Source organism: Elephantulus edwardii, unplaced genomic scaffold, assembly GCF_000299155.1.
Source record: "Elephantulus edwardii isolate Elephantulus edwardi_28Jun2011 unplaced genomic scaffold, EleEdw1.0 scaffold00020, whole genome shotgun sequence".
Taxonomy (NCBI): domain Eukaryota; kingdom Metazoa; phylum Chordata; class Mammalia; order Macroscelidea; family Macroscelididae; genus Elephantulus; species Elephantulus edwardii.
Window position 1 is genome coordinate 9,533,188 of NW_006399770.1, and position 27,894 is coordinate 9,561,081.

The following is a 27,894-nucleotide window of genomic DNA, read 5'->3' on the forward strand; positions in this document are numbered from 1 at the left end:
AAAGGGTAAGAAGTACAAAACAGACAAGCTGAAAGGAATGATGATGAATTTGTATTAAGATCACATATAACTGAAGATAGCGAGTGTGTGTGTGTGTGTGTGTGTGTGTGTGTGCGTGCGCTATAAATGTCAAGAGTATATTCACATGAGAAAATTAATGCAAAGTTCTTTACGTAAAGACAAAATTAAAACAATTATTTTTTCATTTGTATTTCCTTGTTTTGGTCTCAATACAAAATAAAGTAGAAGAAAAAACTTAGAATATTAACTCTATTAGGGTATTTAGGAAAAATATGAGGTCATAAAGAAACATTACTTTCTTAACAGCTATCCAACATCCATGTGGCTTTCAGAACTATTACTAAACATCTTTGAACTTATCCAACTCTGAACAATCTTAAAGAAAATTTGAATAAGAAAGAATGAAAAAATATCCTTACTCATTCTTTCTCAATCTGGTCAATTTTGATAGAATAATAACACAACTACACAGCATATCATCTAAAATAATATCTGAGACTCCTGTTAGAGTGTTAATGATTTTGTGGCATGATCTGAAAACATTTTACTTCTTACACAATATCCACGTGTCATGATGTAGTGATAAAATGGGAAGATAATGATTTTGTTACCACAGGCCTTCTATAATAATGGGGTGGTACAAATACTTCTAAAGCAGAGATTCAGCTTCTTTGGATACTCACACCTGTCTACTAGTCTGCGAATATGTAACTTATTCCATGAATATGCTTGAATGGAATTCTTTTTCTGGTTATTTTGTCACAAAATCCAAATGACAGTCATAATATTATAGAATTAAAATATTTAAAAATGCGTTACTCACCAATTCCAATGAAAGCAGCCTTGTAGCCTTCTTCTTTCAGTGTGCTCAGAGTCATTTCATTTGATGAAAGGCTTTTACCACAAATTATCTATGAGAGATAATATTTTGAATAGCATATTTCACTATCATCTGTTTTCACTGTTTTAATATTGTCTCAACTAAAACTTTAATATTTAAGAGGCAATAGCCCATCTTTCTCCTACTTAACATCGCAAAGAATGAAAATTCAGCCAACTAACTCTCTCTCTCTCTCCCTGTGTGTATAAATAGAGCAAGGGCCACGTAGGGAGCACCATATATGAGCTTTACTTAACTCCACAGGGAAAAAAATAACCCTATCCACAGCATTAATAACAAAAAACCAACTCCCATGAAGTCAGACATGTTCTCCAGGATCTCATGCCTCTTTCTACTCATCTCTACACTAATCTTACTATTTGGCTGGGTCCAAAAATATAATGTGATAGCTCACAGACAACATAAAACCATATTCAGGAAGTTAAAAGGTTATAATTCAGATTAATAACAAAATAAAGTCATGGTGCTAAAATGTGCACCTCAATCTCAAGCCTCAGGGCTTGAAATGTTCCCAAGTTCTCAGTTCTACAAATATTGGCTTCTCCCTCCCATCACAATCCCATCTAACATCAATTTTCTAGTTCAGTCATCACTGCTACTATAAGCCCATAGCATGTCCTACATTTCGTTGGGCTAGAGGAGGTCTCTCTTATCTGGTTAGGCGAAGAATTCCATCACTTCTAAGGGGAGAATTCCTATCTCAGCAGCTAGAAATTTTCAATTTATTAGTAATCCTAGCTAATCCCCTTATAGATTGTTGAGAATGGTAGATAGCCAATTCCCTTGTGGATAGGCCAACATGTGCCATTACATAGACCTGCTCATGTGCATAGTAACATTAAATAAAGGTTAGAGAAGTTATAATGAAAGATAAATTTATCTTCCTGTGTGTGTACATAGATGTATATATGAAGTTTTTTTGTTTTTTTTAATAGATGGGCTTTGATATGCCAAATTTAGGGTATACAGAATATTTCCATGGTTTATTTAAAGATTAAATGTATTTTTGCATAATAAAGTAGGAAAAGAAAAGGAAGTATAATTAAAGTTAGGTCAATATACTTTCATAGCTAGCTTAATATGTTCAATACACGATGCTTAGCCGTTTAAAAAGCAAAATGAAAAATGACATCTAATTCCTGAACAAACATAAAATCAAGTACACTCTGGAAGTGATAAATGGTTATAACATTCACTAATAGACCAGAGAATTAAATATTCGAGTCTGTCAGAGAGTTGGACAATGACTAGGGAGGATAGAAAAAGAATTGATGCCTTTGAGCTTTGGTGCTGGAGAAGAGTATTGAGGGTACCATAGACTGCCAGAAAAACAAAGAGATTCATCCTGGAAAGGGTCAAACTGGGCTGCTCCTTGGAGGCAAGGATTCTGAGGCTTCGTCTGACATACTTTGGACACGTTGTAAGGAGGGACTGGTCCTAGGAGAGGGACATCATGCTTGGGGGGATGGAGGGACAGCGCAGAAGGGGAAGACCCTCTATCATGTGGATTAATTCAGTGACTGGAGTAATCAGGGTGAGTGTGTCGAAGACAGTGCAAATGGCACAGGACAGAGCAGATCTTAGGGCTGCTGTACATAGGGTCACTAAGAATCGCAAGTCACTCGACAGTACATAACAACAACAACAACCAGAGATAATTCAGAAAAAAGACATGACAATCTGTTTCTGAAAAGTCAATCATAAACAAACAAACAAAAAAACTCAAGCCCGTTAGATTGCAGTTTTATTCTGATGTACATTGGGTCACTAGGAGTTGGGATAACTCTTGACAGTAATTGATATAAGGAGAGATCAGAAATGTACCTCTTTAATATCATGGATACTAATCGAAGTAGCAGATGCTGCCAATTTGACCAATATAACAGAAGCCATTCAAAGTAAAAAGAAAAACAAAAAAACTATATTCAGAAAGATGGGGCTCTGTACACAATCTAAGACTTAAGAATAAAGAAAAATCCATAATCTTTAAGTGGGATCAAGCACAACAATGGTATTTTCTTCATACTTCTGAGCAGCTAATTCCATGAACTAACTGGACTATCCTAATAAACTAAGATCTATAACATAAAAAGTGAAAATGGTTTTAAAAAATCACAATAGACAGTGTAAAAAAAAATACTGTATTCTCTTTTTGAGCAAGTATTAGGTTTGCTATTGAAGGTCAATATCAAGAAAACAAAGATTCTCACCACTGGGCCAATTGGCAGCGTTATGATGGATGGTGAAGAGATTGAGATTTTAAACAGCCTTAGTTTGCGTATCTCACAATCAACACTCTTGGCACCAGCAGCCAGGAATTTAGAAGATGTATTGCATTGAGAAAATCTGCTGTTAGAGAACTCTACAAAGTCCTGAAGAGCAATGATGTTAGTCTGGAGAGTAAGGTGTTCTGCTACAGGCCATAATCTTTGCAGTTACTTGTTATGCATCAGAGAGCTGGACAATGACTAGGGATGACAGCTGGAGAATTGATGCCTTTGAGCTTGGGGTGGTGGAGAAGAGTATTGAATATACCTTGGACTGCTAGGAGAACAAACAGGTTCGTCCTGGAAAGGGTGAAGTCAGGCTGCTCTTTGGAAGTAAGGATTCTGAAGCTCCATCTGACATACTTTGGACATGTTGTAAGGAGGGACTAGTCCTTAGGGAGGGATGTCATGCTTTGGAGGGTGGAAGGACAGTGCAGAAGAGTAAGACCCTCTATGAGGTGGATTGATTCTGTGTCTGGGATAATGGGGGTAGGTGTGTCAGAGACAATAAGATTGGCACAGGATAGAGCATAGCATAGGGCTGTTGTACATATGGTTGCTATGAGTTGCAAGGGACTCAGTGGCACATAACAACCATAACAACATACCTCCCTATGTTCAAGAATGATTCATAAATAAACAAAATACAATGAAATAAAATATTTCTGAGCGTGCACTATAAAAGACAATGCTAATCAAAGACTTGAAATAATTTATTTATGAAAATATTTTTTTTCTAAACCCAGCAATACATAATACCTGTCTCTTCCTTGTAAAAACAAAGGGAAAAAAACCCTCAACCCTCAATAGGCTATGGAATAAGCAATTAAAAATAAAAAAAGGTAATATACTAAGAGGAAAAGAATGTTTACTTTTAAAAGTATCTATTATTAAGGGAGTTGTAAAATTAAATAAATGCATTAAGTATATGTGGTGGTATACAGTACTTGTTCTTGTGGAACTGAATTAGTTCTCTCAGCAATCCAGTTCCTCCCAAGTAAGATAGTAATTTACAAAATAATTGCTACTGCATGCTGCTTAGTATTCTATTTTATGAACATATCCTAATTTCTCAATCCATTCAATTGTGGTTGGACATCTGGGTTGTTTCCTTGTTCATACAATGGTGAATAATGCTACTATGAACATGGGTCTACAAGTTTCCATTTGAGCCTCAGTTCTCATTTTCTTGGTGTATAAAACCATTATTGTAGAATAAGTATGAGGATTCAAGGCAGTGTTGATGGTGGAAATAGAAGTATCAGGATGAGGCGTAGGTGTTAATTATATGGTTGCATAATTTGGTGGGTGGGGTGAAGGAAATAGGAAGGATCTTTTGTGAAATACAATATATTCAAATTTTGTAAGTAAATCAGAATAAAATTTTAAAAATAATATATATGTGGTATTACCAAATTATTGTTCAAAATAATAACCCAACTTTGCTTTTGCTATGTGGATGGGTAGGAAGCTATGAATAGGGTGTATTAATTTATCCACAAGAGGATTGGCTAGCCTTGCTATTAAGTTGAGCAGATACAGCAGAAGGATGGGAGAACCTCCCCACCAGCAAATGAGAAGTAGACATGCAGTGTGAGTTCTTTGGGGCCAGAGATTCTTATGCCATCTAGACCTACAGCAGTAAGAGCTATGGCTGAAGCAGAGGACCAGAGACCCAGCATGAGACGGAGCTGACCTTGGAGCTGCTACTCTCTACAGAACTGGAGCTAAGAGTCTTTGCTCAGGTTTGTTTCAAAACTGGAAGCTGGGATTTCCAATAGGGGAGGGAAGAATAATAAATGGCAGGATTGAAGCTTTGTGATATTAGCCTACAGTGGCAAGGCTCAAGGCTGAAGAATCCGTAAAGATATTTTGGAAGTTTTTCTGAATATATTCTACTAATAAACTGAATTATAGCCATTTTACTTTTTCCAATATGGTTCTGTAGGATCTGTGAGGTATTGCATTGGATTTGTTCCTATTAAAGCAGTAAGATTGGTGTTGGTATGAATATAAAGAGTTGCAGGAGCATGAAAGCATGTCTAAACTCACTGGAATTGGTTTTGTTGTTGATGTTGATGGGGACAGTTTCACTCTGTGAAGGTGGTACAGGTTAGATATGATCACCCACACGTGTCCCTTGCTTTTTTTATAATTGATATCAGAAAGCCAGGTTTCTCACAATGGCTCCATACTCACAGAAGTGTGATAGTGTAAGAAATTAGGGACTTGGGAAGTGAAGCTAAAATGATTATTTTTGTAGCTGCTAAGATGAAAAGAAAGTTAAGTTGTTTTTGTCCTGGGCAAAAGGTAAAGCTCTGGGACTATATGAATGTGTGTGAAATAAATTAAGGGGGAATTCTTTGGAACTTTAAGGCTTTTGCTGGTTTATCTTTATGAATATTACTGCTTCTGTTTGTTCCATATAGTAAAGTTAATTGATCAATGGATTTGTTGCTTTAATGTTAAGAATCTATATTGTATAAACAATTAAGATATTTATTGATATAATGTTAAAATGTACGATATAAATAAATATCAGATATTGAGACCTTTGAGCAGTAGTTGAAAGAATATATTAAAATGTAAAGATTTGTCCTGGAGAAATGTTTGCTGAAAGCAGTAGAACTAGAGGGAACTGAGCTTAGTTGGTGGAGTTTTAAGCTTCACCCAGTACTCTCAGGACATTTGCATTTGAGTGGATTTATAGAGCATCCTTAGATGTTTGATTCAAGAAATTTACATTTAGAAGAAAGATAGAAAAAAGAGGCTTCAACTTTTAAATGCTGCAACAAGTGATATGGCTTCTGAGGTAGGTTAAGGTTGTACCATTAGAACCCCTTTCCTGGACTTGAAGTCAAAGGGAACTGGCACGTATGTTCACTCATGTTCATCACATGGATCTACTTGGTGAGTGAAAGGAGAAGGCATGCAGCAATGACAAGACAAGTAGAGCTTGGGCTTGTTCCAACAGCACTGTTTACATAGCATGCACAGGCATATGGATAAGCACAAAAGGGTTGCTGGCTTGAGGAGCAGAGGATCATGAGGACCCCTAATTTGTTCACTTTGTCTATGTGGATGCTTAAGGCTGAGTGAATGGATCAGTTCTCTTTTTTTTTTCTCTCTCTCTTCTTCTTCTATTTGTTTGCTCACAAAGTTCATATACACTGTATTTCATACTTTTCCTCGTTCATATTGTATTTCATATCATCATTCTCTTACATTATGTTATATAAAATTAATCACCATTGAACCTTGCCCCACATTACCCTCTCTTTTTACTCAGTTCCTTTTCATTTCCTTCCCCTTCTCCCTCCACCCACCAAACTGTGCAACCCTGTGTTTTTGCCTTAACTCATTCTCACCCATCTGCTCCCACCACTTCTCTGCTAGGGCTCCATACATATTTTACTTGTTATTTTTCTATTTTATAGTAATGGTCTTATGTAGTATTTGCTCTGACGAGACTGAGTTAGTTCACTCAGCATAAAGCTCTCCGCTGTCTCCAAAGTTATGTAGCCCATTCATTTTTCAGGCTGGAGAAAAAGAAGTATGGACTTCTAAGTTTGCAGCTGATGTCCATCTGAATCTAGCCAAAAGTGGCTGCAGAAGAGTGGATCAGAAATAAAATCTCCATGCTGTGAGCTAATACTCATTGTGGCAACATGATGGCTTGCTCTGGACTATATATTGGTTAGGTATTCCAAACAAAATAGAAGATACCTTAGAAAAAAGAGACATGCTTTCATTATCAGAGTCCTGGCTTGATGTTACTATGTGCTGTTGAGTTGCCTGTGACTCATCATGACCTTATAAACAATGGCTCTTGACCACGCTCTATCCTGAGCTCTATCTAGTCTTAACTATCTCCAACAAATCTAAGCCCATTATATCGGTTACTATGTCAACACATCTTATTCAGGTCTTCTCCTCTTGTGCTGTTCCTCCACCCTTCCAAGAATGTCCTTCTCTAAGGACTGCTCCTTCTTCACAACATGCCTGAAGTATGTGAGACAAAGCTTCAAAATCCCTGCCTATAAGGAACAACTTTGTTTCATTCTCTTTAGGAAAAACTTGTTTGCTCTGTTTGCAAGTCCAGAGAATGTTCAACACTCGTCTTCAGTACCACAGCTCAAAGGCATTGATCTTCCTGTCATCTTAGATACTATCCTGATGCATTGCAAGTAATTGCAAAGAATATTTTGCCAGGATCAGGCTCTTCTTAGTTTCCAAACTGACATCTTGCTCTTTAGCACTCTGGAAAGGTTCCTGCAGATTTTTCCAATGCAGTTTGTATTTTTCTTTGCTGACCTTAAATCCATATTTAAGACTGTAGTATTTGACCATCTGCAGCAAACATTTCAGGCCCACCTAATTTTTGGCAAGCAAGGCTGTGTCATCTGCATAACACAGGTTTTGATGCATCTACCTCCAATTCTGGTGCTACACTCCTCATAAAGCCCAACTTCCCAAATGATGGTTCCCACATATAGTTTGAAAAGGTATAGAGATAAGACACATCCCTAATGCATTCCTTTCCCGAAGAGAACCTTGTTCTATTTCAATGACTACTTCTTGGTCCAAGTATAGTTTTCACATGAACACAATCAGGTGTTCTGGCAATTCTATTTTTTTCAAGGTTAGCCACAATTTTTCAAATGTAGTTAGCCACACAGACAAATAAATGCTTTGCACAGTCAATGAAGCACAGATAGACATTTTCCTGGTAGTCTCTGATCTCAGCCAATATCCATCTGATACTGGCTATGATGTCCCTAGCACCACAGCCTATTCTAAGCCCAGTTTGTATTTCTGGTAAATGTTGTGGATGACAGGATAATATTCATACACATATGGGGAAAATATATTAATACTGCTATCATTGAAATATATGCACATACCACCAGAGCCAAAAAGGAGAAAACAGAAGATTTATACCAACTTAAGTAGTCAGAAATCAATAAATATGCAACCAGGATGTATCAATAATAGGTGAATGGAATGCAAAAGTTGGGAATAGGGAAGAAGGATCAATAGTCAGAAAATATGGAATTGGTGAAAAGATTGAACCTGAAGATAGAATGATGGGATTCTGCACAACCAATGCTTTATTCATTGCAAATACTATACTTACAAACACAAATAATGGCTATACAACTACTCATATGAAAGTTCAAGTTGAAGCTAAAGAAAATGAAAACAAATCCACAAGAACCAAAATTCGATCTTGCGTCTATCCCACATGAATTTAAAAGCAAGTTCAGGAACAGGCTTGAGGCCTTGAGTACTAATGAATACCAGAAATGTGGTGGGAAGATAGAAAAAGTATCATCCATGAAAAATGTTAAAGGACTTTATGAAGACAGAGGAGGAAGAAAAGACTGAAAAAGATGTCAGAAGAGACTCTGAATATTGCAGTAGAATGCTGAGAACCCAAAGCAAAGGGAATAAATCAGGAAGTTAAGGAGTTGAGCAGTTGACTTCAAAGGTCAATTTGGGGAGATAAAGCAAATTATTATAATTAAATATGCAAAGACCTAAAGTCAGAAAATAAAAAAGGATAAAATCACTCTTCATTAAGCTGAACGAACTAAAGAATAATTTCAAGCCTCAAGTGGCAATACTTAAGGATGTTATGAGTAGAATATTGAATGATCCAGGAAGTATCAAAATAAGATGGAAAGAATACACAGAGCCACTGTACCAAAAAGAAGTAGATAACACAGAAGAATTTCAAGGAACAACATATTATTATGAAGAAAAAGTGTGATGAAGTAGAATTTAAACAAGGCCTCAGGAATTGATAGAATAACAATTGACATATTTCAACAGACAGATGCTTCCCTGCTGTGCTCACCAGGCCATGAAAGGCAATCCTGGAGGACAGCTATATGGCCAACTGAATATAAAAAGGTCCATTATATTCCCGTACCAAAAAAGAGGTGATCTAACAGAGCGTGTAAATTATTCAACAATATCACTAACATCATCTGCAAGCAAAATTCTGCTGAAGATTATCCAAAAACAATTGAGATAGGATATTGACAGACAACTACCAGAAATACTGGTTTGATAGGGATGGGTAAATAATAAATTGACTACCTAAAATGGGGGTATTGAGACATGAGGCATGAAGTCGATGGCCTACACATTTTCACATATATAGTTATTGTGTATTTTCAGGGGAAATGGAATTATTTAAATATGAAAACTATTGACTAGAAAACCCAGGGAGAGGTATGTGGTATCAACGGTTTATGGTTCAATATGGCTTTCCTCGTCTTTGACTGATTTTCCCATATGAATGGATGGATATGCAAATTGGGTCTATTAATCTATCCACAAGATTGTCTAGTCCTGCCATTAAATACAGTGGTTCCAGTAGAAGAATGAAAGAACCTCTCCACCAACAAAAGAAAAGTAGGCACTCAGAACATGTCCTTTGAAACAAGAGATTCTTGTGGCAGCTAGACCTACAACAGTAGGAGTCATGGCTGAACATAGGAACAGAGACCCAAAATAAGACAAAGGTGATCTTGGGACTGCTACTCCCCACAGAATCAGAGATAAGAGCCTCTGCCCAAGTTAGTTGGGCAACTAGAGAGTTTTATAACACTGGTTAAAGTGATGAGGATCAAGCTGAGGTACCTGAGAGCACATTTTAGAAGCTGTCCTGTCAGTATTCTGCTACTAAACTGATGTAAAGATTTTTACTTCCCCAATGAGGTTTTGTGTGGTCTGTGAGATATACCATCAGATGTTGTACCTAGTGAAGCAGTTAGATTAGTGGTGGGATGAGTACAAAGAGATGTGGGAGCATGGGGGTCATGTCTGACCTTATAAAAATTGGTTTTGTTATTGATGTTATTGACAGAGACAGTTCCCCTTTGTGAAGTTGGTAAGGTCAGATATGTTCATCTCACATAGCCCTTGATCCTTTTACAATGGAAATAAGTGTGGTTTAGAAAACAAAAAGAAAAAAATATACTACATTCCAGTTAATTCAGACTCACAAAGAGAAAGAATGAGCATATACTAGAGAGTAGAACTGGGTTTGCTTCTTTAGTTTCCAATGTTCTAAATCTACAGAGAAGCAGACAGTCACTTCTTTCTTCCATGAAATGCCTGGTGGATTTGGAATGCTGACATGTTGTTTAGAAACTTAGTGCTTTTAACTGCTGATTCAGGGGAGCTCCAAAACAGAAGAACAAAATTACAATTACACAAGGAAAATAGCAATAATAAAATGATGAAAACTTATGAATGTTCACATGGTTTATTCTAAAAGGAATTACTGATGGTTCATGATTTCATTATTCAACCTTCTTGTTTGTTGTTGTTATGTACCATCAAGTCGCTTGTGACTCATAGTGACCCTATGTACAAGAGCCCTAAATGCTGTTCTATCCTGTGCCAACCTAGCCATCTCAAACGCACTCATTCCCACCACTCCACTCACAGAATCAATCCATCTCATCGAAGGTTTTCCTCCCCTCCTCCGCCCAATGGTGAGAATCTTTGCTATCTTGATGTTGAGCTCCAATCCATATTGAAGGCCTTGAACTTTGGCGGTAAGTGCTTCAGGTCCTCCTCAGTTTCAGCAAACAAGGTTGTGTCATCTGCATAACATAGGTTGTTGATGAATCTTCTGCAAATCCTGATGTCACATTCCTCTTTGTACAGCGCAGCATCCCGGATTATGTGTTCTGCATACAGATTGAAAAGGTATGGAGACAGAATACATCCCTGGCCGATGCCCTTCCCCATTTTGAACCATGCAGTGTCTCTATACTCTGTTGTGATGACTGCCTGTTGGTCCAAGTATAGGTTTCACATACGTACAATCAAATATTCTGGGATTCCCATTCTTCTCAGTCAGCCGCAGCTTGTTATGGTGATCCACACAGTCAAAAGCATAGTCCATGAAGCACAGATAGACATTCCTCTGGTACTCTCTGCTTTCTGCCAAGATCCATCTAACATTAGCTATAATATTCCTAGTACCACAATTTCTTCTAAACCCAGCCTGCATATCTGGCAGTTCTCTGTTGACGTGTTGCTTCAGTCATTTTTAGATAATTTTCAGCAGAATCTTGCTTGCATGTAACATCAATTATATTGTTTGGTAATTTTTGCACTCTGTCGGTTCACCTTTCTTTGGAACAAACACCAGTTTCTTCTAGTCAGTTGGCCAGGTGGATGTCCTCCAGGTTTCTTGGCACAACATAGCGAGCATATCCAGGGCAGCATCTGTTTGTTGAAATATGTCAACTAGTATGCTGTCAACTGGAGACTTGTTTTTTGCCAATTCTTTCAGAGCAACTTGACCTTGCTCCTTCATCACCACAGGCTCTTGCTCATACATTATTTCATTAAATTCTCCTGTGTCAGCCAATTCCACCTGGTACAGTGACTCTGTATACTCCTTCCATCTTCTTTTAATGCTTCTTGGATCACTGAATACTCTGCCCAAAGTATCCTCTTCAGTTCCTTGAGCTTAAGAAATGCTGAGCGAGTTCAGCCCTTTTGATTTTCTGCCTCCAGTTCTTTGCATATTTCATTATAGTTTCTTGCTTTGTCATCCTAAGCTGCCGTTTGAAATCTTCTGTTCAGCTCTTTAATTCCTTGGTTTCTGCCTTTAACTTTGGTTTCTCGGTGCTCTAATGCAATATTCAGAGTCTCATCTGACATCCATCTTGGTATTTTCTTTCTCTTTAGCCTTTGTAATGATCTTTTGCATTCTTCATGTAATTCAGAGGACTGAAAACTTTGTGCTCCTGACTTAAAGCCATGAAGCTTAACGCTGAGGTGTCTATGAACACATTTCAAAAGCTATCCTAATTATATTCTGCTTCCCCCTGGATTATTACCTTTTGACTGCCCCAATAATGTTTTGTGTAGCCTAGGAGCTACCACATCAGATTTTGGACCCATTAAAACAGTAAGATTGGTGTTGAAATGAGTAGAAAGGGGTATAATTGCATGGGGGACATATATGACCTCATGACAATCGGTTTTATATTATTGATGCTGTTGAGAGAGACAATTCCCCTTTGTGAAATTAATAAAGGTCAGATATGACCTTCCCCATGTAAATCTTTTTCTTTCAAGGTGCAAGAGTATTGGGTAAAAGGCATGTGAGAAAAGCTGGCTAAGAAAACACTGTGGATAACAACAACTCGATCCTTTTGTGCATGGGGTTACCATGAGTTGAGGGCTAACTTGATAGCAGGTAACAATATGTTTTAGAAAAAAGGTAAGTGGAAAAATTATGTTATGCAATCACGCCTCATAATGACACTGTGCACAATAGCTCCTAGTCCTATCATGAGCCAATCTATCTACCATGCACCTACTGCCATCATCCCAGTTACTGTGTCAAACCATTTTATCCAGGGTGGTCCTCTCTTGAATTGTCCCTCCCCCCTTTCACACACGATGTCCTTCTCAAAGGACTGGTCTCTCCTGGCAACATGCCCAAAGTATGTGAGGTGGAGTTTCAAAATCCTTAACTCATTAATGACTTAGGATAGCATCACCATTACACAAATCAGGAACTACCTGCATTGTGTTCTTGCTTTCATATACTTTGTCCTAATGGTTATGTATAAATGTTTCATTACCTGAACAATAGCAAATAAAGTATGTTTATAGGTGCAAAAAATCACAAAAACATTGTTCTGAAGACCACTATTATAAAAATAGTGGATGGTAACCCAGCAATATATGCATAAATGCTCAAAATGGGAAGGGGCAGTGGAGAATGGAGCAGAAAAGGGGAAAGGGAAATATCACAAGGATAGCAGAGGTTAGTGGTGAATGGGGAGTGTGACGGAACAGGAAGGATTCAATTGGGATACAAAGCAATGGAGTGATAATAGGCTTAGATCAAAGTAATTGATTATATAAAATACAATGTCTATGAGCAATTGTATAAAACTCAGTGTACATGTATTAACTATGCAGTGTTTCCTTACTCCGTTCTGATGACTGCCTCCTGGTCCAAGTATAGGTTTCATGTTAGCACGATCAAGTGTTCTGGGGTTCCCAATCTTCCCAGAGTCAGCCACAGTTTGTTATGATCCACACAGTCAAATACCTTTGCATAATCAATGAAACACAGATAAACACTCCTCTGGTATTCCCTGCTCTCAGCTAAGATATATCTAACATTAGCTACAGTGTTCCTAGTACCATGACCCTTCTAAACCCAGCCTGGACTTCTGGCAATTCTCCGCTGATGGGCTGTTCCAGTCATTTTTGGATTATCATCAGTAGAATCTTGCTTGCGTGTGAAATCAATGATATTGTTCTATAGTTTCACAGTCTTTTGAGTCACCTTTCTTTGAAAATGGGAACAAATATAGATCTCTTCCAGTCAGTTGTCCAAGTTGTTATTCTCCAGATTTCTTAAAACAACTTGGTGAGTACGTCTAGGGCAGCATCCATTAGCTGAAATATGTTAATTGGTATACCATCTACTCCTGGGGACTTATTTTTTGCTATTTCTTCCAAAGTAGCTTGACCTTCTTCCTTCATCACCATAGGCTCTTGCTCATATGTTGTTTCATGAAATTCTTCTGTGTCTGCCAGTTCCTTTTGATACAGTGATGCAGTATATTCTTTCCATCTTCTTTTAATACTTCCTGGATCACTTAATTTTCCACCTAAAGCATCCTTGATTTTAGCAACTCAAGGTTTGAATTTGTTTTTCAGTTCTTTGAGCTTAAGAAATGCTGAGCGAGTTTGGCCCTTTTGATTTTCTGACTCCAACTCCTTGCACATTTCATTGTAATATTTTACTTTGTTATCCTGCGCTGCATTTTGGAATCTCCTGTTCAGCTCTGTAGTATCTTGAATTCTTCCTTCTGCTTTGGCTTCTCTGAGCTCCAGTGCAATATTCAAAGTTTCTTCTCATATCCATTTTGCTCTTTTCTTCCTCCTCTTTGTAATAACTATTTGCACTCTTCTTGGTTGATACCCTTGATAACCTCCCTCTCACAACTCATTTGGTCTTCACTCATTAGTGTTCAAGGCCTCAAACCTATTCCTGAGATGGTTCTGAAATTCAGGTGGGGTCAACTCAAAGTCATATTTTGGTTCCTGTGGTTTTGGTTTCATTTTCCTCAGATTCAGCTTGAACTTGCATAAGAGTAGATGGTGTTCTGTTCCACAATCAGCTCCTGGCCTAGTTTTCACAGCTGATATTGAATTTCTCCAGAGGTTCTTTCCGAAGATGTAATCAATCTGATTTCTATGCATGCCATCAGGTGAAATCCATGTGTGTAACCTGCGTTTATGTTTCTTATAAAATGTATTTGAATGAATAAGTATTGTTTGTGTAAAATTCAATCATTTTATCTCCAGCTTCATTTCTCTCATCGAGTCCATGTTTTCCAACTACTGCATTGTTCAAAATTGGGAAGGGTGTATGCCAGGGATGTGTCCTATCTCCATACCTTTTCAACCTGTATGCAAAGCAGATTACCTGGGAGGCTGGGCTCTATGAGGAGAAATGTGGCATCAGGATTGGTGGAAGACATATCAACAATCTGTGTTATGCAGATGACATAACCCTGCTTGCTGAAACTGAGGAGGGCCTGAAGCGCTTGCTGTAGAGGGTCAAGGACTGAAGCCTTCAATATGGATTGAGGCTCAATATCAAGAAGACAAAGATTCTTGTCACTGGACCAATTTGCAGCATCAGGACAGAGATTGAGATTGTTCATAGCGTTAGTTTGCTTGGCTCCACAGCCAACACTCTTGGCACCAGCAGCCAGGAAATTAAAAGATGTATTGTGATGGGAAAGTCTGCTGTTAGGGACATCTCCAAAGTACTGAAGAACAATGGTGTCACTCTGGAGACTAAAGTGTGTTTGATACAGGCCATGGTCTTTGTAATCACTTGTTATGCGTCAGAGTTGGACACTGAGTAGGGAAGATAGAAGGAGAATTGATGCCTTTGAGCTGTGGTGCTGGAGAAGAGTATTGAGAGTACCAGGGATTGCTAAGAAAACCAACAGATTTGTCCTGAAGAGGGTTAAACCAGGCTGTTCCTTGGAGGCAAAGATTCTGAAGCTTCGTCTGACATACTTTTGTCATATTGTTAAAAGGGACTGGTCCTTGAAAAGGGATTTCATGCTTGGGAGTGTGGAGAGACAGCGCAGCAGGGGAGACCCTCTATAAGGTGGATTGATTCAGTGACTGGGGTAATCAGGCTGCGTATGTCAGAGACAGTGCGACTGGCACAGGACAGAGCAGGTTTTAGGACTGTTGTACATAGGGTCGCTTTGAGTCGCAAGTGACTCAACAGCATATAACAACAACATATATTAAACACAATGTATATAAGTGATTGTATGCAAGGCAGTAAATTTTAAAAACCAAACCCAAAATGTTATTTTGAGTTTTCCCTATTAATTTTTATTTTTATTGGCTAAATAATAATATCAACTAAGATGTTCATCATTTTTCAAAATACCAGTGCATTTTTTACCGATTAAATTAAGAGTATTGAACATAACAAATGAACTGCTAAGAAAACAAACAAGTCTGCCGTGAGAGGGTCAAATCTGGATGCTCCTTGGAGGCAAGAATTTTGAAGCTGCATCTCACATACGTTGGGCATGTTGCCAGGAGAGACCAGTTCTCAGGGAATAACATTATTCTTAGAAAGGTAGAGGGACAGTGCAATAGAGGAAGATCTCAGATGCGATGTACTGTCACAGTAACCGGGAAAATTGAGGTAAGTGTGCTGGAGCTAATAAGACTGGCTCTCAGGATAGATCAGAGCTCTTGTGCATAGGGTCAATATAAGTCACAGTTGACTCAGTGATGCATAACAACAAATCAAAGTACTAATCTATTACATTATGCACACACATTTTTGGATTACAAAAGAAATCTTTTCCCAAGTGTGCCTGTAAGAAAACCTGCTTGCAAGTGGGAACATGTGTCTGTAGTTCTGATATAGACTTATTTGAGTGCCATGATTTAGAAGTTACACAGCCGCAAGGGAAGATGATTGTGATGAGGAATTTTTGTAAGTAAGGTTTTGTTCAATTTTTTCAAAGCCAGAGCAAATTTATGTAATAATTAAGGACAAGTAGGTGTTTATAGCAAGTTAAACATCCAGACATTTGTAATTCAAGAACTTCACTTTATCTGTATGGAAAACTAACATTTTTAAAACAATATACTCAAGTGAAGTGCCAAGTATACTATTCTCATTTAACTGAAAAGGATAGCTGCAGATAAAATTATATTAAAAGTGCAATGCATCAACTTTTCAATAACTTTCAAAACAACATAATATTTAGTTTGAAAAATTATACCTAATAGAAAGGTGCTGTGATTTTTCTGGTTTTCCTTTTAGCCTCACTCCCTTAATGCTTATGCTGAGAAAGGATTATCATTTTACCATAACTAGCATGAGGCATATAATAAGTAAATATAACTTTATAATTAAATACAAATTTATGCTTTATATTGTGTAATTTTAATATTTCAGAGTGCATATAACTTGCATGGGTGGCGAGAAACCAAAACCAAAACCCACAAAGATGTGATTAAAGAAACTAAGTCCTTCTATTAGCTGCTCTGAACCCCTAAAGCAATTTAGGAATCTGTTTCTTACAGACAATTAATCACATGCAGGCGTACCAGATGAGAACTATTGATTGCCCTTTTCCAGGCTAGTGGCATTCAGACAGTAGACAGACAAATGCCCCAAGCAAGGAGAAACATCTCTGCTTCTACCTAGAATAGTTTGTAATTGTTCTTTCTTAAAATGCGTGATATTTTGCTGTTTTTCTTTAGTGTAGAGATTATTCTTTTTCTTCTGAGAACTCTTTACCTTCACACCAAGGTCCTTCATGAGCTCAATCTCAAAATTCACAACATCATAAGGCAGTCGGAACTGAGGAATTTCAGAAGTGCTAGAGCAAAAAGAAAGAAACATTTGAATAAAATTACTTATCTGGATATATATTGTATTGAGCAGATGGAATACATACCTCTTTTAGGGATCTTTTGCATATCACTTAATGCAATTCTGAGGTGATGCAAATTTTTAGTTGTGTGGCAAAGTGCTACACTGCCTAACTTCCATTATGGATAGGTTTACCATAAGTCAGAGCCCACTTGGTGACTACTAACAACAATAAATAAACATGCTGGGAAAATCTGAGAGTTAATTAAAGAAAAGACTGCACTGAATAAGAAATACTGACACAGTGACTTTTACAATAGGCTCCAGCATATCAGAGGCCATGAGGATACAGCAGGACAGGGCAAGGTTCTAATCATAGGGTCACTTAGACTTGCTGTAAAATCATCTACAACTAACAGCAGCAACAACTTAGTAGAAACAGACAGGAAAACAGATGTAGTTAATTAATAATAAATAATATACAATTCTGCAAAAGAAATCCCAAGACTTTTAAGTTCAAAAAAGTAACTAATTATAAGTCTAAATTCTAAATAATTTTTATTATTATACAATGAGTAGCTCCAGTGGTCTAGTATATAAAATTTCAAGATACTTCATATTTCTATAAATATTTTCACTATATTTTAGTATACTTTAGAAGACATAAAATTTAATATCCACACTGAAAAACTCTAACAGATAAGTAAAAAGACAGTTTTTACATTAACTACTAAATACCTTAAAATTCACGTATGTTAATTTTATAAGAAAAAAATAATAAAATATGTGTTCTTATTTTTGTCATAATAGCAAGCTGTTTAACTGTTTTAACCACTCTAAGTCCATGTTCTGAGGAGAAGAAACTGTTTTAAGATCACAAAACTAATTATTTTATTAATTTGTTGTCGTGTAAAATATAATTAACTGTATTCAATAAAATAGGTATTGAATTTGGAAATCTTTTATTATCTCAAGTGCTTTTCTATTTTTAGGAAAAAATAGTCATTGTTATACAAATTCACCTGGGATGAAAGAATCTGTATGAAGCAAGGAGAAGAAAAGATAAAACCTGACATTACTTCTTTAAGCAATTGATTTCAAATATAAAGCTAATTCAATCTTTGTAAACTACTCTAAAATACAAGAGAATGAAAACCATCTGTAAGTGAGAAAATAAATTAACAAGAAAATGGTGCGGCTGTTGTTTTGGTTAAATTCCAATGTCAGTTTTTATTATCCTAGAAGAGTTACAAAAAACACCTCTAAAATCGGATAATCCAAATGAGATTGATAAATATTTTGGAATCTCCCTAATTACTTTGGAAAAATCAAAGGCAAAGGAAAGAAACTACATAAAAAACAACAACAAAAGACCATTTGGTCATTGATCCAAATACACTACTAGATAACATTTGGATACATAAAGACACAAGTTTAGTGCCAACATATATGTAATTTCTAATTTGCATATGAATTTAAAAAGGGATAGGGATACTAGCAATCATAATCTCCTAACAAAATTTTCAACACAGAATAATTTCCTAAAAAGGAAATAATTATTTTCATTTTAATCTTCTAGTAAAGGGACAATTAAAGAGCAAATATATCATCATATATATTTTTCTAAGGTGTACAACAATTAAATTCATACTTTTAAATTGGCTGACGTATTCACTAATGTGAATAACTGTTAAAATATTCTGCAATTATATATATATGTATATATATGTATATATATCTCCAATAGATTATGTTTCTTCTAACAAATAATGCTAGCATACTACATCATTTAAAAAGACAGTCTAAATCTTTCCAAAAAGTAATGTTTGGGTAATTTACTTTCCAGGAGAATAATTGTATAAAATTTGCTATTCAGCAAAACTCCCAGTGGCAAACCATCAACAGAGAAAAATAGCTACTTCTTGAAAATTCAGTTATTTAAGCTCTAGTTTGGTCTTCTTGCATATCTCCACAAAAAACATCTATTCATAATGTGGTATGTTTGTTTTATGATTCTCTTACATTAATGATTAATTAATGCTATGATAATTCTCTTATATTAATTATAATCTACCTTATTTTAATTTTATCAATATTCAAATTTTTATATAGTAGTATATTATTAAAGGTGCTAAATAGAGTAAAAATAAAATTAATAATTACACAAATTAATTCACAAATTTATTATATTTATGCTATGATTACTAACTATGATAATAGATTGCTTGAAGATTTGTTCAATGGTCATAACAAATTTAAATATTTAATACAGCAATAAATAAGGCAAATGGATGGACTTACACTCTCATTCAAAAACAGGCATTTGGGGGTAATAACAAATTGAACAATATTAAAACCCAAACTATTTCTTATTTTTACATCAAATGCATCAAGCAAAATCAATATTCAAGAAGAATGTATGACTTTGATCTGTGGTATTGGAGAAGAGAACTGAATATCTGAGAGACTGCCAAAAGAACAATCAGATATGTCTTGGGAAAAGCAAAGACAAGAGTGCTCCTCAGAGATAAGGTTGCTGACACTTCATCTCACATAGTTTGGGAAGGTTGTTAAGAGAGTCCTGTTTTTTGGAAGAGGACATAATGCTTGGAAAGTTTAAGGTTCAGTGAAGGAGAGGAAGACTCAAAGAGATAGATCGACAGATTGGCTACAAAGGCACGAGTTTTCAGAGATGATGAAGATGGCACAGACAGGACAGGGTTCAGACTATTGTTCACAGTGTCTTTGTGAGTCACAGAGACTGAATGGTACTTAACAACAATACTTGCAAACAGTTTTGGTTTTTGGTGATCATAAATGTAATATTTGTCTATATGCGTATAATATTACTTTAAAAAAAAGATAACTACAGCTATTTGTTGAACTTGGCTTAAATTCTGCAAGTTACTGAAAGTGGGTGTTGATCAATGCTGTCAAGTCAGAACCAACTTATACCCTCCAGCAGGCTTTCAGAGGCTGTAAATCACACAGGAGGAGACTGTTCATTTCTCTCATGGAGAACAGCTAGTGGACTAAAAGTGTATCCCTCTGGCTTGTCAGGGCAACTCTCTACCCACTAATTTACCAGAGCTCTCTTGCAAATCACTGATACCAAGTGAGTACTTTCCATTATCTTATTTGAATTGTCATGTGAATAAAATATTCAGTTATTCACAGGATTTTCAAAAGGCCTATTATTTCAGAAGTGGACATTCAGTCCTGCTCTTTTGTCTTAGTCTGGAAGTTCTAGTGAAGTCTCTCCACTGTGGTTGATTCTGCTATTATTTGACCCATAGCTTCACCTATTACAGCACTACATAAGTCACCACAATAAGACAAACTGACATATGAATGGCTTAAATGACTATATTAGTCAACATCCTGATAAGCCAAGACTTAATCACAAATATAAAAAATTAACAAGGTATTAATGGGGCAAATAAATTAGAAAAAATCCCAAAGACTCCAACATAATTGTAATTAAACAAAAGATATAGAAAAATTATAAACTACACACAGGGACTATGTATATTAAAAAAATCTGTGAAGCTAGTTTTTGTTTATCTCTCATTTGTATGATTGTTCAGATACAACTTCATTAAAATAAAGATTCACTGGAATAAACCATCATTTATTAGTAGTACCCATACATTATTTTATTGAGATATAAGTTTACAAAAATATATACTAAAAATATTAAATAAATATCACTTGGATCCAACTGAAAAATTTAAAGTGAATAATGGGATAAATATTTCAACATTTGGGAAAAAAGAATATTTAAAATACCATCTGCAAGCCTGAAGATTCTATAGGATTAAAAGCCAGTTTTATTTCTATTTTTTACCCATAACTTCTTGTCACTATAAACATAAAATAAATGTAGGAATTACCTTAAACCACCAACATATTCTTGTTTTTCAAATATGGTGATGTCAGAGTAGCCTAATCGAGCCAAAAATGAAGCACAACTTATACTTGCAGGTCCAGCACCAAAAAGAGCAATCTTTGCAGAATAAGCTTCAGGCATTTTTTCTGGAGGAGGCAGGGAAGGATTTCTGATTTGTGGGATATTCATTGCTTTGAATACCTGTGGGAGAAATCAGTTGCCCTGGTTAATATTTTAAGACTAACTTTTGCATGCTCAATGTTTATTTTTAATAAAGATAAAACTCGTTAGCTTTTTTACAAAAGCAGTAAGTAGTAAATTAACTCTACTAATATGGTATGAATAGAAGTTCTGTTGAGTCAAGTAGATGATGACTTGTGCTTGATAAACTCTTTCACACTCTTAGAAATTAATTACAAGGACCACACCTCTTTTACGAAGCAATCCTGTTTCACTTTTCCCATCCTCACCCAAGAAGATGGGTAATATGAGGAAGGTAGCATCAGTATTGGAGGAATACTCATCAATAACCTGCATTATGCATTTAACAAAATCTTGTTTGTAGAAAGTGAGAAGGATTTGAAGCTCTTACTGCAGAATATCAAAGAACACAGCCTTTAACATAGATTATATGGAATGTAAAGAAATAAATTCTCACAACTGGTCAAAGCAGTCAAGAAACCAAAAGATAGTTGTATTGAGACACTCTGCTGTCAAATACCTCTCCAAAATGCTGAGGAACTAGGATGTCAATTAAAAGACAAAGGAGTGCCTGGTCCATGTCATGGTATTTTTCCATAATTTTCAATGCATACAATTGTATAAAGAGAAAGAATTACAGAGGAAGAATCAATGCCTTTGAGTTGTGGTATTGAAGAGTATTTAATATCCTATGACTACCATAAAAACACATGTACTGTCTTGGAGGATATGCAACCAAGTTGCTGCTTAGAAATAAAGATGGTGAAACTTCCCACATATTTTGAGTGTGTTAGCAGGAGGGACCAATACTTTGAAAAAGACATCCTGGGAAGAATGGAGCTGGGGAAAGTGGAGGTTCAGTGAAAAATAGGAAGATGGATTGACACTAACTGTAAAATTGGGCTCACTATATATCAGAGACCATCTGAATGACATATAGGGTGTTGTTAATAGGGTCATTTTAAGTATTGGTTACCTAACAATAATATCAACAACAACATCCCCACTCTAAAGCTAGGATATGTTCTCTGCTGCTTTTAGATACTCAAGACACCTCTAACACAACCACGACTAAAATTCCTTACTTATGTATATGACATGTTTCTTTTAGCTTCTTGAGTCAAGGAATAGATCATAGAAAATGCACCAAAATTTACAAGTAGAATACACACCCCTACACACACACACACACACACACACACACTTCCTGATCAATGAGAGAAATTTATGACAAATAATTTGTTGAGGTATGACAGATAGACTTTTAAAGATAAATTTTAAAAAAAATATATTTAAAGCATTAGAGAGTGAGAAAATCAAAGCAGTCTTTAGCTGCCAAGGCTTAGAAAGGAAACAGAGAGGTGACAACATAGTTTTCTTGTCTTTTTATCTACACATAGACTCTCTGGTAACTATGCCACTGGTGAGTAAGAAGTTTCACTGACAGCTCAAAGGCAGGCTGTTTAAATCCACAAGCTTCTGTGTAAGAGAAAGATGGCAGTCTCCTCTATGCCCTTGATAACCCACTGGGAGACAGGCTACGAGTTAGTTCTGACTCAATGGCAATGACTTATTGACTATCGGTTCATCTACAGACATCTGTTATTTATTGTTAGAAAAAGAAAGCTAAGAACTACAAAGAATTTCAAAACTCAGCAGAGAGATTGTCTAGAGAGTAGAAAATGAGAAACAGGGGCACAGGGCTGTGAGCGTTTCTCTGAAAGGGTCAGAGGGAGGAAGAATAACACAACATTGCAACACCCCAGAGCAGAAAGCAAAGAGCCCACAGCAAAGCCCCATGATGCCTCGAGACACATTAGCAGCAAGAGGTTGATTTGTTCATTGTTAACTCATAGACTGTGGTACCCAGAGTCGGCTTTATTAGGGAAGTAATTTTGAGAGTGATGAAGGCAAAAAAATGTCACCCAATGTAAGTTCATGTTTTAGCCCAGTAGTCCCAAGGCACAATTCCTCAATTGGCCCAGTTTCTGGTTTCAGTTATGCAGAGAGCTTTTCCTTCTATAATCTGTCAAGAACAGCAAAATCTTTAACTTTAGCCTTTATCTCAAGACTCCTCTGGTTATATCTTGCCAATTTCTCCACAGTAATATCACCATCTCTCCACCACTGTCACCAAGGTTTCATCTTCATCAGGGTCTCACCCTCACCCTCATCAATGTGTTGCTCTCATCAGAGTCTCAGTCCCACCAGAATGTTGCTCCAGTCTCCCTCAAGTCTTGCTGATCAGTGTAGGAAGCTCATGTGCTCATTCTCACTCTCCCACCCCCAGTCACACAGCTGTTGATGATTTACAAGACAATGTGTCTGTAGTTAAGATAGCTGGAGACAAGAGGGGTTAAATAATGGCTAGAAAAGCCAATTTTTAAGCTAACATAGCAGATATCAAGAGGTATTTTGGCAGTATTCTAGAACTAGAAAGCATTAGCATAGAGAGAATATAAGATGCTAAGATCATGGAACAGAAGAAAATATAGAGATATGAGTACATGCTTAAAATACACAACATAAAGACTAAGAATACCAATGACTAATCACTGTAAGTGAAAAGAGAGCATTATTCTCATAGTTCAGAAAAGAAACAAACAACAAACCTGGAGGATAGGAGTGTCTAACGACTATGTTACAGTAACTATCTCAGAATTTAGGTAGCAGTTCTAAGCGCTATACTTACAAGAAGGGCAAACCAGAAGTAAGCAATCAATCTGAGTTACTATTTTGGAAGAGATAAAGTGCACCTCATTTAGACAACAACAACAACGTCACAGAGAGAGCTCAGTTGGCTTAGTGGACCAAAAGTGATGCTACCAAGCCAAAGGTGGGTAACTTTAATCCATGGCCCTAAGGCCTGTTTTTAATTGGTTTTGGTCTAACATTTTTCTAGGTCGTATAGCCCTGGTCTGTCCACTTGCTCTACAGAGGTAACTCATGGTTTCTGTGACGCTGAACACAGTGACACTAATGTGTCACATGCAATAATGGTCACCCATGGTGGATAGTGTTTGGTAGAGCTCCCCAATTAAAACAAGATTGGAAGCAGGAGTGGCATCTACTTCCATAAATAGCTTGCCTCTGGAAACTCTATGAACCTGGAGAAAGGATGAAAGTTATGCAGGTGTCTTTTTGAGAAAGCGCCAAACTGCTTTCCACAGGGGTTGCACCATTTTACACTCCCACCAACAGTGAATCAGGGTTCCAGTTTCTCCACAACCTCGCCAGCATTTGTTGCTTGCTGTTCTGTTAAATTTTGCTATTTTGACTGGGGTGAGATGATATCTCATAGTTGTTTTAATTTGCATTTCTCTTAGGGCTAGGGATTTTGAGCATTTCTTCATGTGCTTGTTAGCCATCTGAATGTCGTCTTCGGTGAAGTGCCTGTTCATATCCTGTGCCCATTTTTCTATTGGATTATTTACCTTTATCTTGTTGTGGTGTTCAAGTATTTAATAAATTCTGGATATAAGTCCCTTATCTGATATGTTATTACCGAATACTTTTTCCCAGTCAGTGGCTTCCCTTTTTACCCTACTGGAGAAGTTTTTGGATGTGCATAGGGATTTGAGTCTTAGAAGATCCCATTCATCTATGTTATCTTCTCCTGGTTGTAGCTTTTCCAGGATACTGGGAAGACTGTTTATGTTGTGGATTAGGACTTCTAGTGTTGTTCCTAGCTTTTCTGTAATGAAGTTTATAGTCCTTGGTTTTAGTCCTAGGTCCATGATCCACCTTGAGTTGGTTTTTGTGTATGGAGTGAGGTGTGGGTCTTGCTTGAGTCTTTTGCAGATATTTTTCCAATTTTGCCAACACCATTTGTTAAAAAGGCTGTCGTTTCCCCACTTCACTGATTTCATCTCCTTGTCAAAGATCAGTTGACCATAGATATGCTGAGTGAAATATCCCAGTCACAGAAGGACAAATATTACATGATGCCACTGTTGTAGGATGGGACTGTCCTTGGGGTTGGGGAGAGACTGAGTAAGATGGGTTCAATAATGTATACTGCACTGAAACAGAGGAGGGAGAAAACTGTTTAAAGAGATATATAACTAGGTATTTCTGTCATCACAGGAGACTAGAGCGAGGGCTACATGGTGGAGGGGACCTGGGGGAGGGTTTGTAAAACAATGAAAGAATCTTTTCTTTTACTTTTCCATAATTTTTGACTCATGTACTTATAACTTGCTAGTCAAATTTGTGTCTTCTAGGTTGCAACACCCCCATGATACATCTTCAAGGATATGAACATGCACGGCCAAGCACAATCAATAAGAGTGCATCTAAATTCCAAAATCAATCTCCATAATAGTCTATGTGTTTCCTACTGCCAAAGGGGCCTTTTAGAGTAGTGAGAGAAGATCTTCACCCTGAAACCCACAGCGTCCTTTTTCAGCAGGAAGTAGCTAAGAGAATATGCCATCCCCTTTTCCTTATGACTCAGGGTGAAGTCTCTCTCAGGGAGGAGTGATAGGGAATGGCAAAGGACACAGTGACAAAGAAGATTAATCAGAACTGGCTTTGACAAGCACTGTGGCATTTGGACAAGAACAAACTGGGAGGAGGGTAAAGAGAATAGTGCAACAATGAATGAATGGAAACCCAAAATCTCTGTAAATGTTTATGAAAATTAATAAAATATAATTATAGAAAAAAAAGAAGAAAAAAGAAACTGTGCTGCAATTGTAAAGGCTTCTGTTTCAAATCTGCCAGCTGCTCCAGGAGAAGATGCGCAACCTCCTCATGTGCAATTAACTGCCACTTAAAACCCAGCCGAGGGTCAGTTATGGGCTGGTCCAGACCTGAAGGTACACTCTGTGTGCGTGTGTAAATATATGTATATATCTGTGTGTGTATATGTATACATACACACATATCCACATGTACATATATACACATATATGCATATATGTGTGCATACATATTTATATCTATGTATATTTATATATATTATTGTTGATTGCTGTCCAGTCGAGCACAACTCATAGCAACCCTATGAACAAAACACCTGAAACCTTTGTATAACTATCGTCATTTATCAAAGTTCAGACAGTTTCCAGAGGTATGTTTTAGGAAGTGGATGCCACTCCTGCTTATGTGTGTGTTTTGTTAACATTTAACATATTTATGGGTGTACAAAGAAAAAAGAAGAAAGCAAAGGGGTGAAATCATGAGGTGGCATAGTCTGGCAGGAAGAGGGAGAGAGTGAAGGAATTAGGATAGATTGGGTGGAGACCTGATAGGATGGGATGACAGTGGGCATGGATAAATGATGATTAATTTTATAAGACACAGTGCATGGGAATGATCATATATAGCACAAGGTGAATGAAGCAATGTGTGAAACACAATGTACATGAATGAAATACAATTTATTGAAATTCTGTAAGCAAGACAATATGAAATAAAATTAAAAAACAATAAAAAGCAAAAGAGCGTTGAGGTCCTACTGCTAAGGAGTTGTGCTTCTTACCCAAAGGGACATGATTCAAATCTTCTATTGTATGGAAGAAAGATGGGCAGTCTCCGCCCATGTGATTTACAATCCCTGAACACTGCTGGAGGGTAAAGTGTGAGATATTCTGACACAACAGTACATAAAAGACCAAAGTGCCTGTGTGTGTACAAATTAATAACTAATTAAATTTAAATGAGAAATATTATGCCTTTTATGATCCTGTTAATATTTAGGATTTAAAAAATTAAAGCTATACATTTTTGCTAAACTCTGTATAACTCAACTAACAGATTTTTTTCCCTTTACTTTTATTCTGTAAAGAATTTTTTTAAAAATTTTCATTTGTACTGGTTTATTTATGATTATTTATATGCGTTGCTTTTCACACCAGATCTTTCCACCTTCATTCAGCCCTATGATATCATCTTCTCCACCCACCAATCTTCAGCCCTCTGGTCCCCGCTTCACCCCCTCAAATTCTCATATTCGTTGTACAATAATGGTCTTATACAATATTTGTCCTTGTGGGACTGAGTAAGATCACTTAACATAACACTCTCCAGTTCCGCCTAAATTAGGTAGCAATTTACAAAATCATTGCTTCTGCATGCAGCATAGTATTCCATTGTGTGACTGTGTCTTAATTTCTCAATCCATTCAATTGTGGTTGGACATTTGGGCTGTTTCAATGTTCTTGCAATGGTGAATAAAGCTGCTATGAACATTGGTGTAACAGTTTCCATTTGTGCCCAAGTCCTTAATTTCTCATGGTATATTCCATGAGTTGAATAGAAGATTTTAAAATGCAGCTCAGGATGACAAAGTAAAATATTACAATGAAATGTGCAAGGAGTTGGAGTTAGAAAATCAAAAGGGCTGAACTCGCCCATCATTTCTTAAGCTCAAGGAACTGAAGAACAAATTCAAACCTCGAGTTGCTACAATGAAGGATGCTTTAGGGAGAATATTAAATGATCCAGAAAGTATTAAAAGAAGATGGAAAGAATATACTGAGTCACTGTATCAAAATGAATTGATAGAGAAGAATTTCATGAAACAACATATGAGCAAGAGCCTATGGTGATGAAGGAAGAAGTTCAAGCTGTTTTGAAGGAAATAGCAAACAATAAGGCCCCAGGAATAGAAGTCCAGGCTGGGTTTAGAAAGGGTGGTGGTACTAGGGATATTATAGCTAATGTTAGATGGATCTTG

General features: G+C 36.7%; 1 protein-coding gene across 1 annotated transcript in view; it reads right to left on the minus strand.

Moving 5' to 3' along the window:
- Positions 1-27,894, minus strand: part of DPYD (dihydropyrimidine dehydrogenase) — a 1,462,963-nt gene that overhangs the window by 1,033,035 nt on the left and 402,034 nt on the right. The window contains exons 6-8 of the mRNA XM_006882430.1: positions 21,016-21,212; positions 17,048-17,129; positions 845-932 (exon numbers count right to left, since the gene is read on the minus strand). Of these exons, the coding sequence (XP_006882492.1) occupies positions 845-932; positions 17,048-17,129; positions 21,016-21,212 (367 nt within the window). The remainder of the gene's footprint in view (positions 1-844; positions 933-17,047; positions 17,130-21,015; positions 21,213-27,894) is intronic.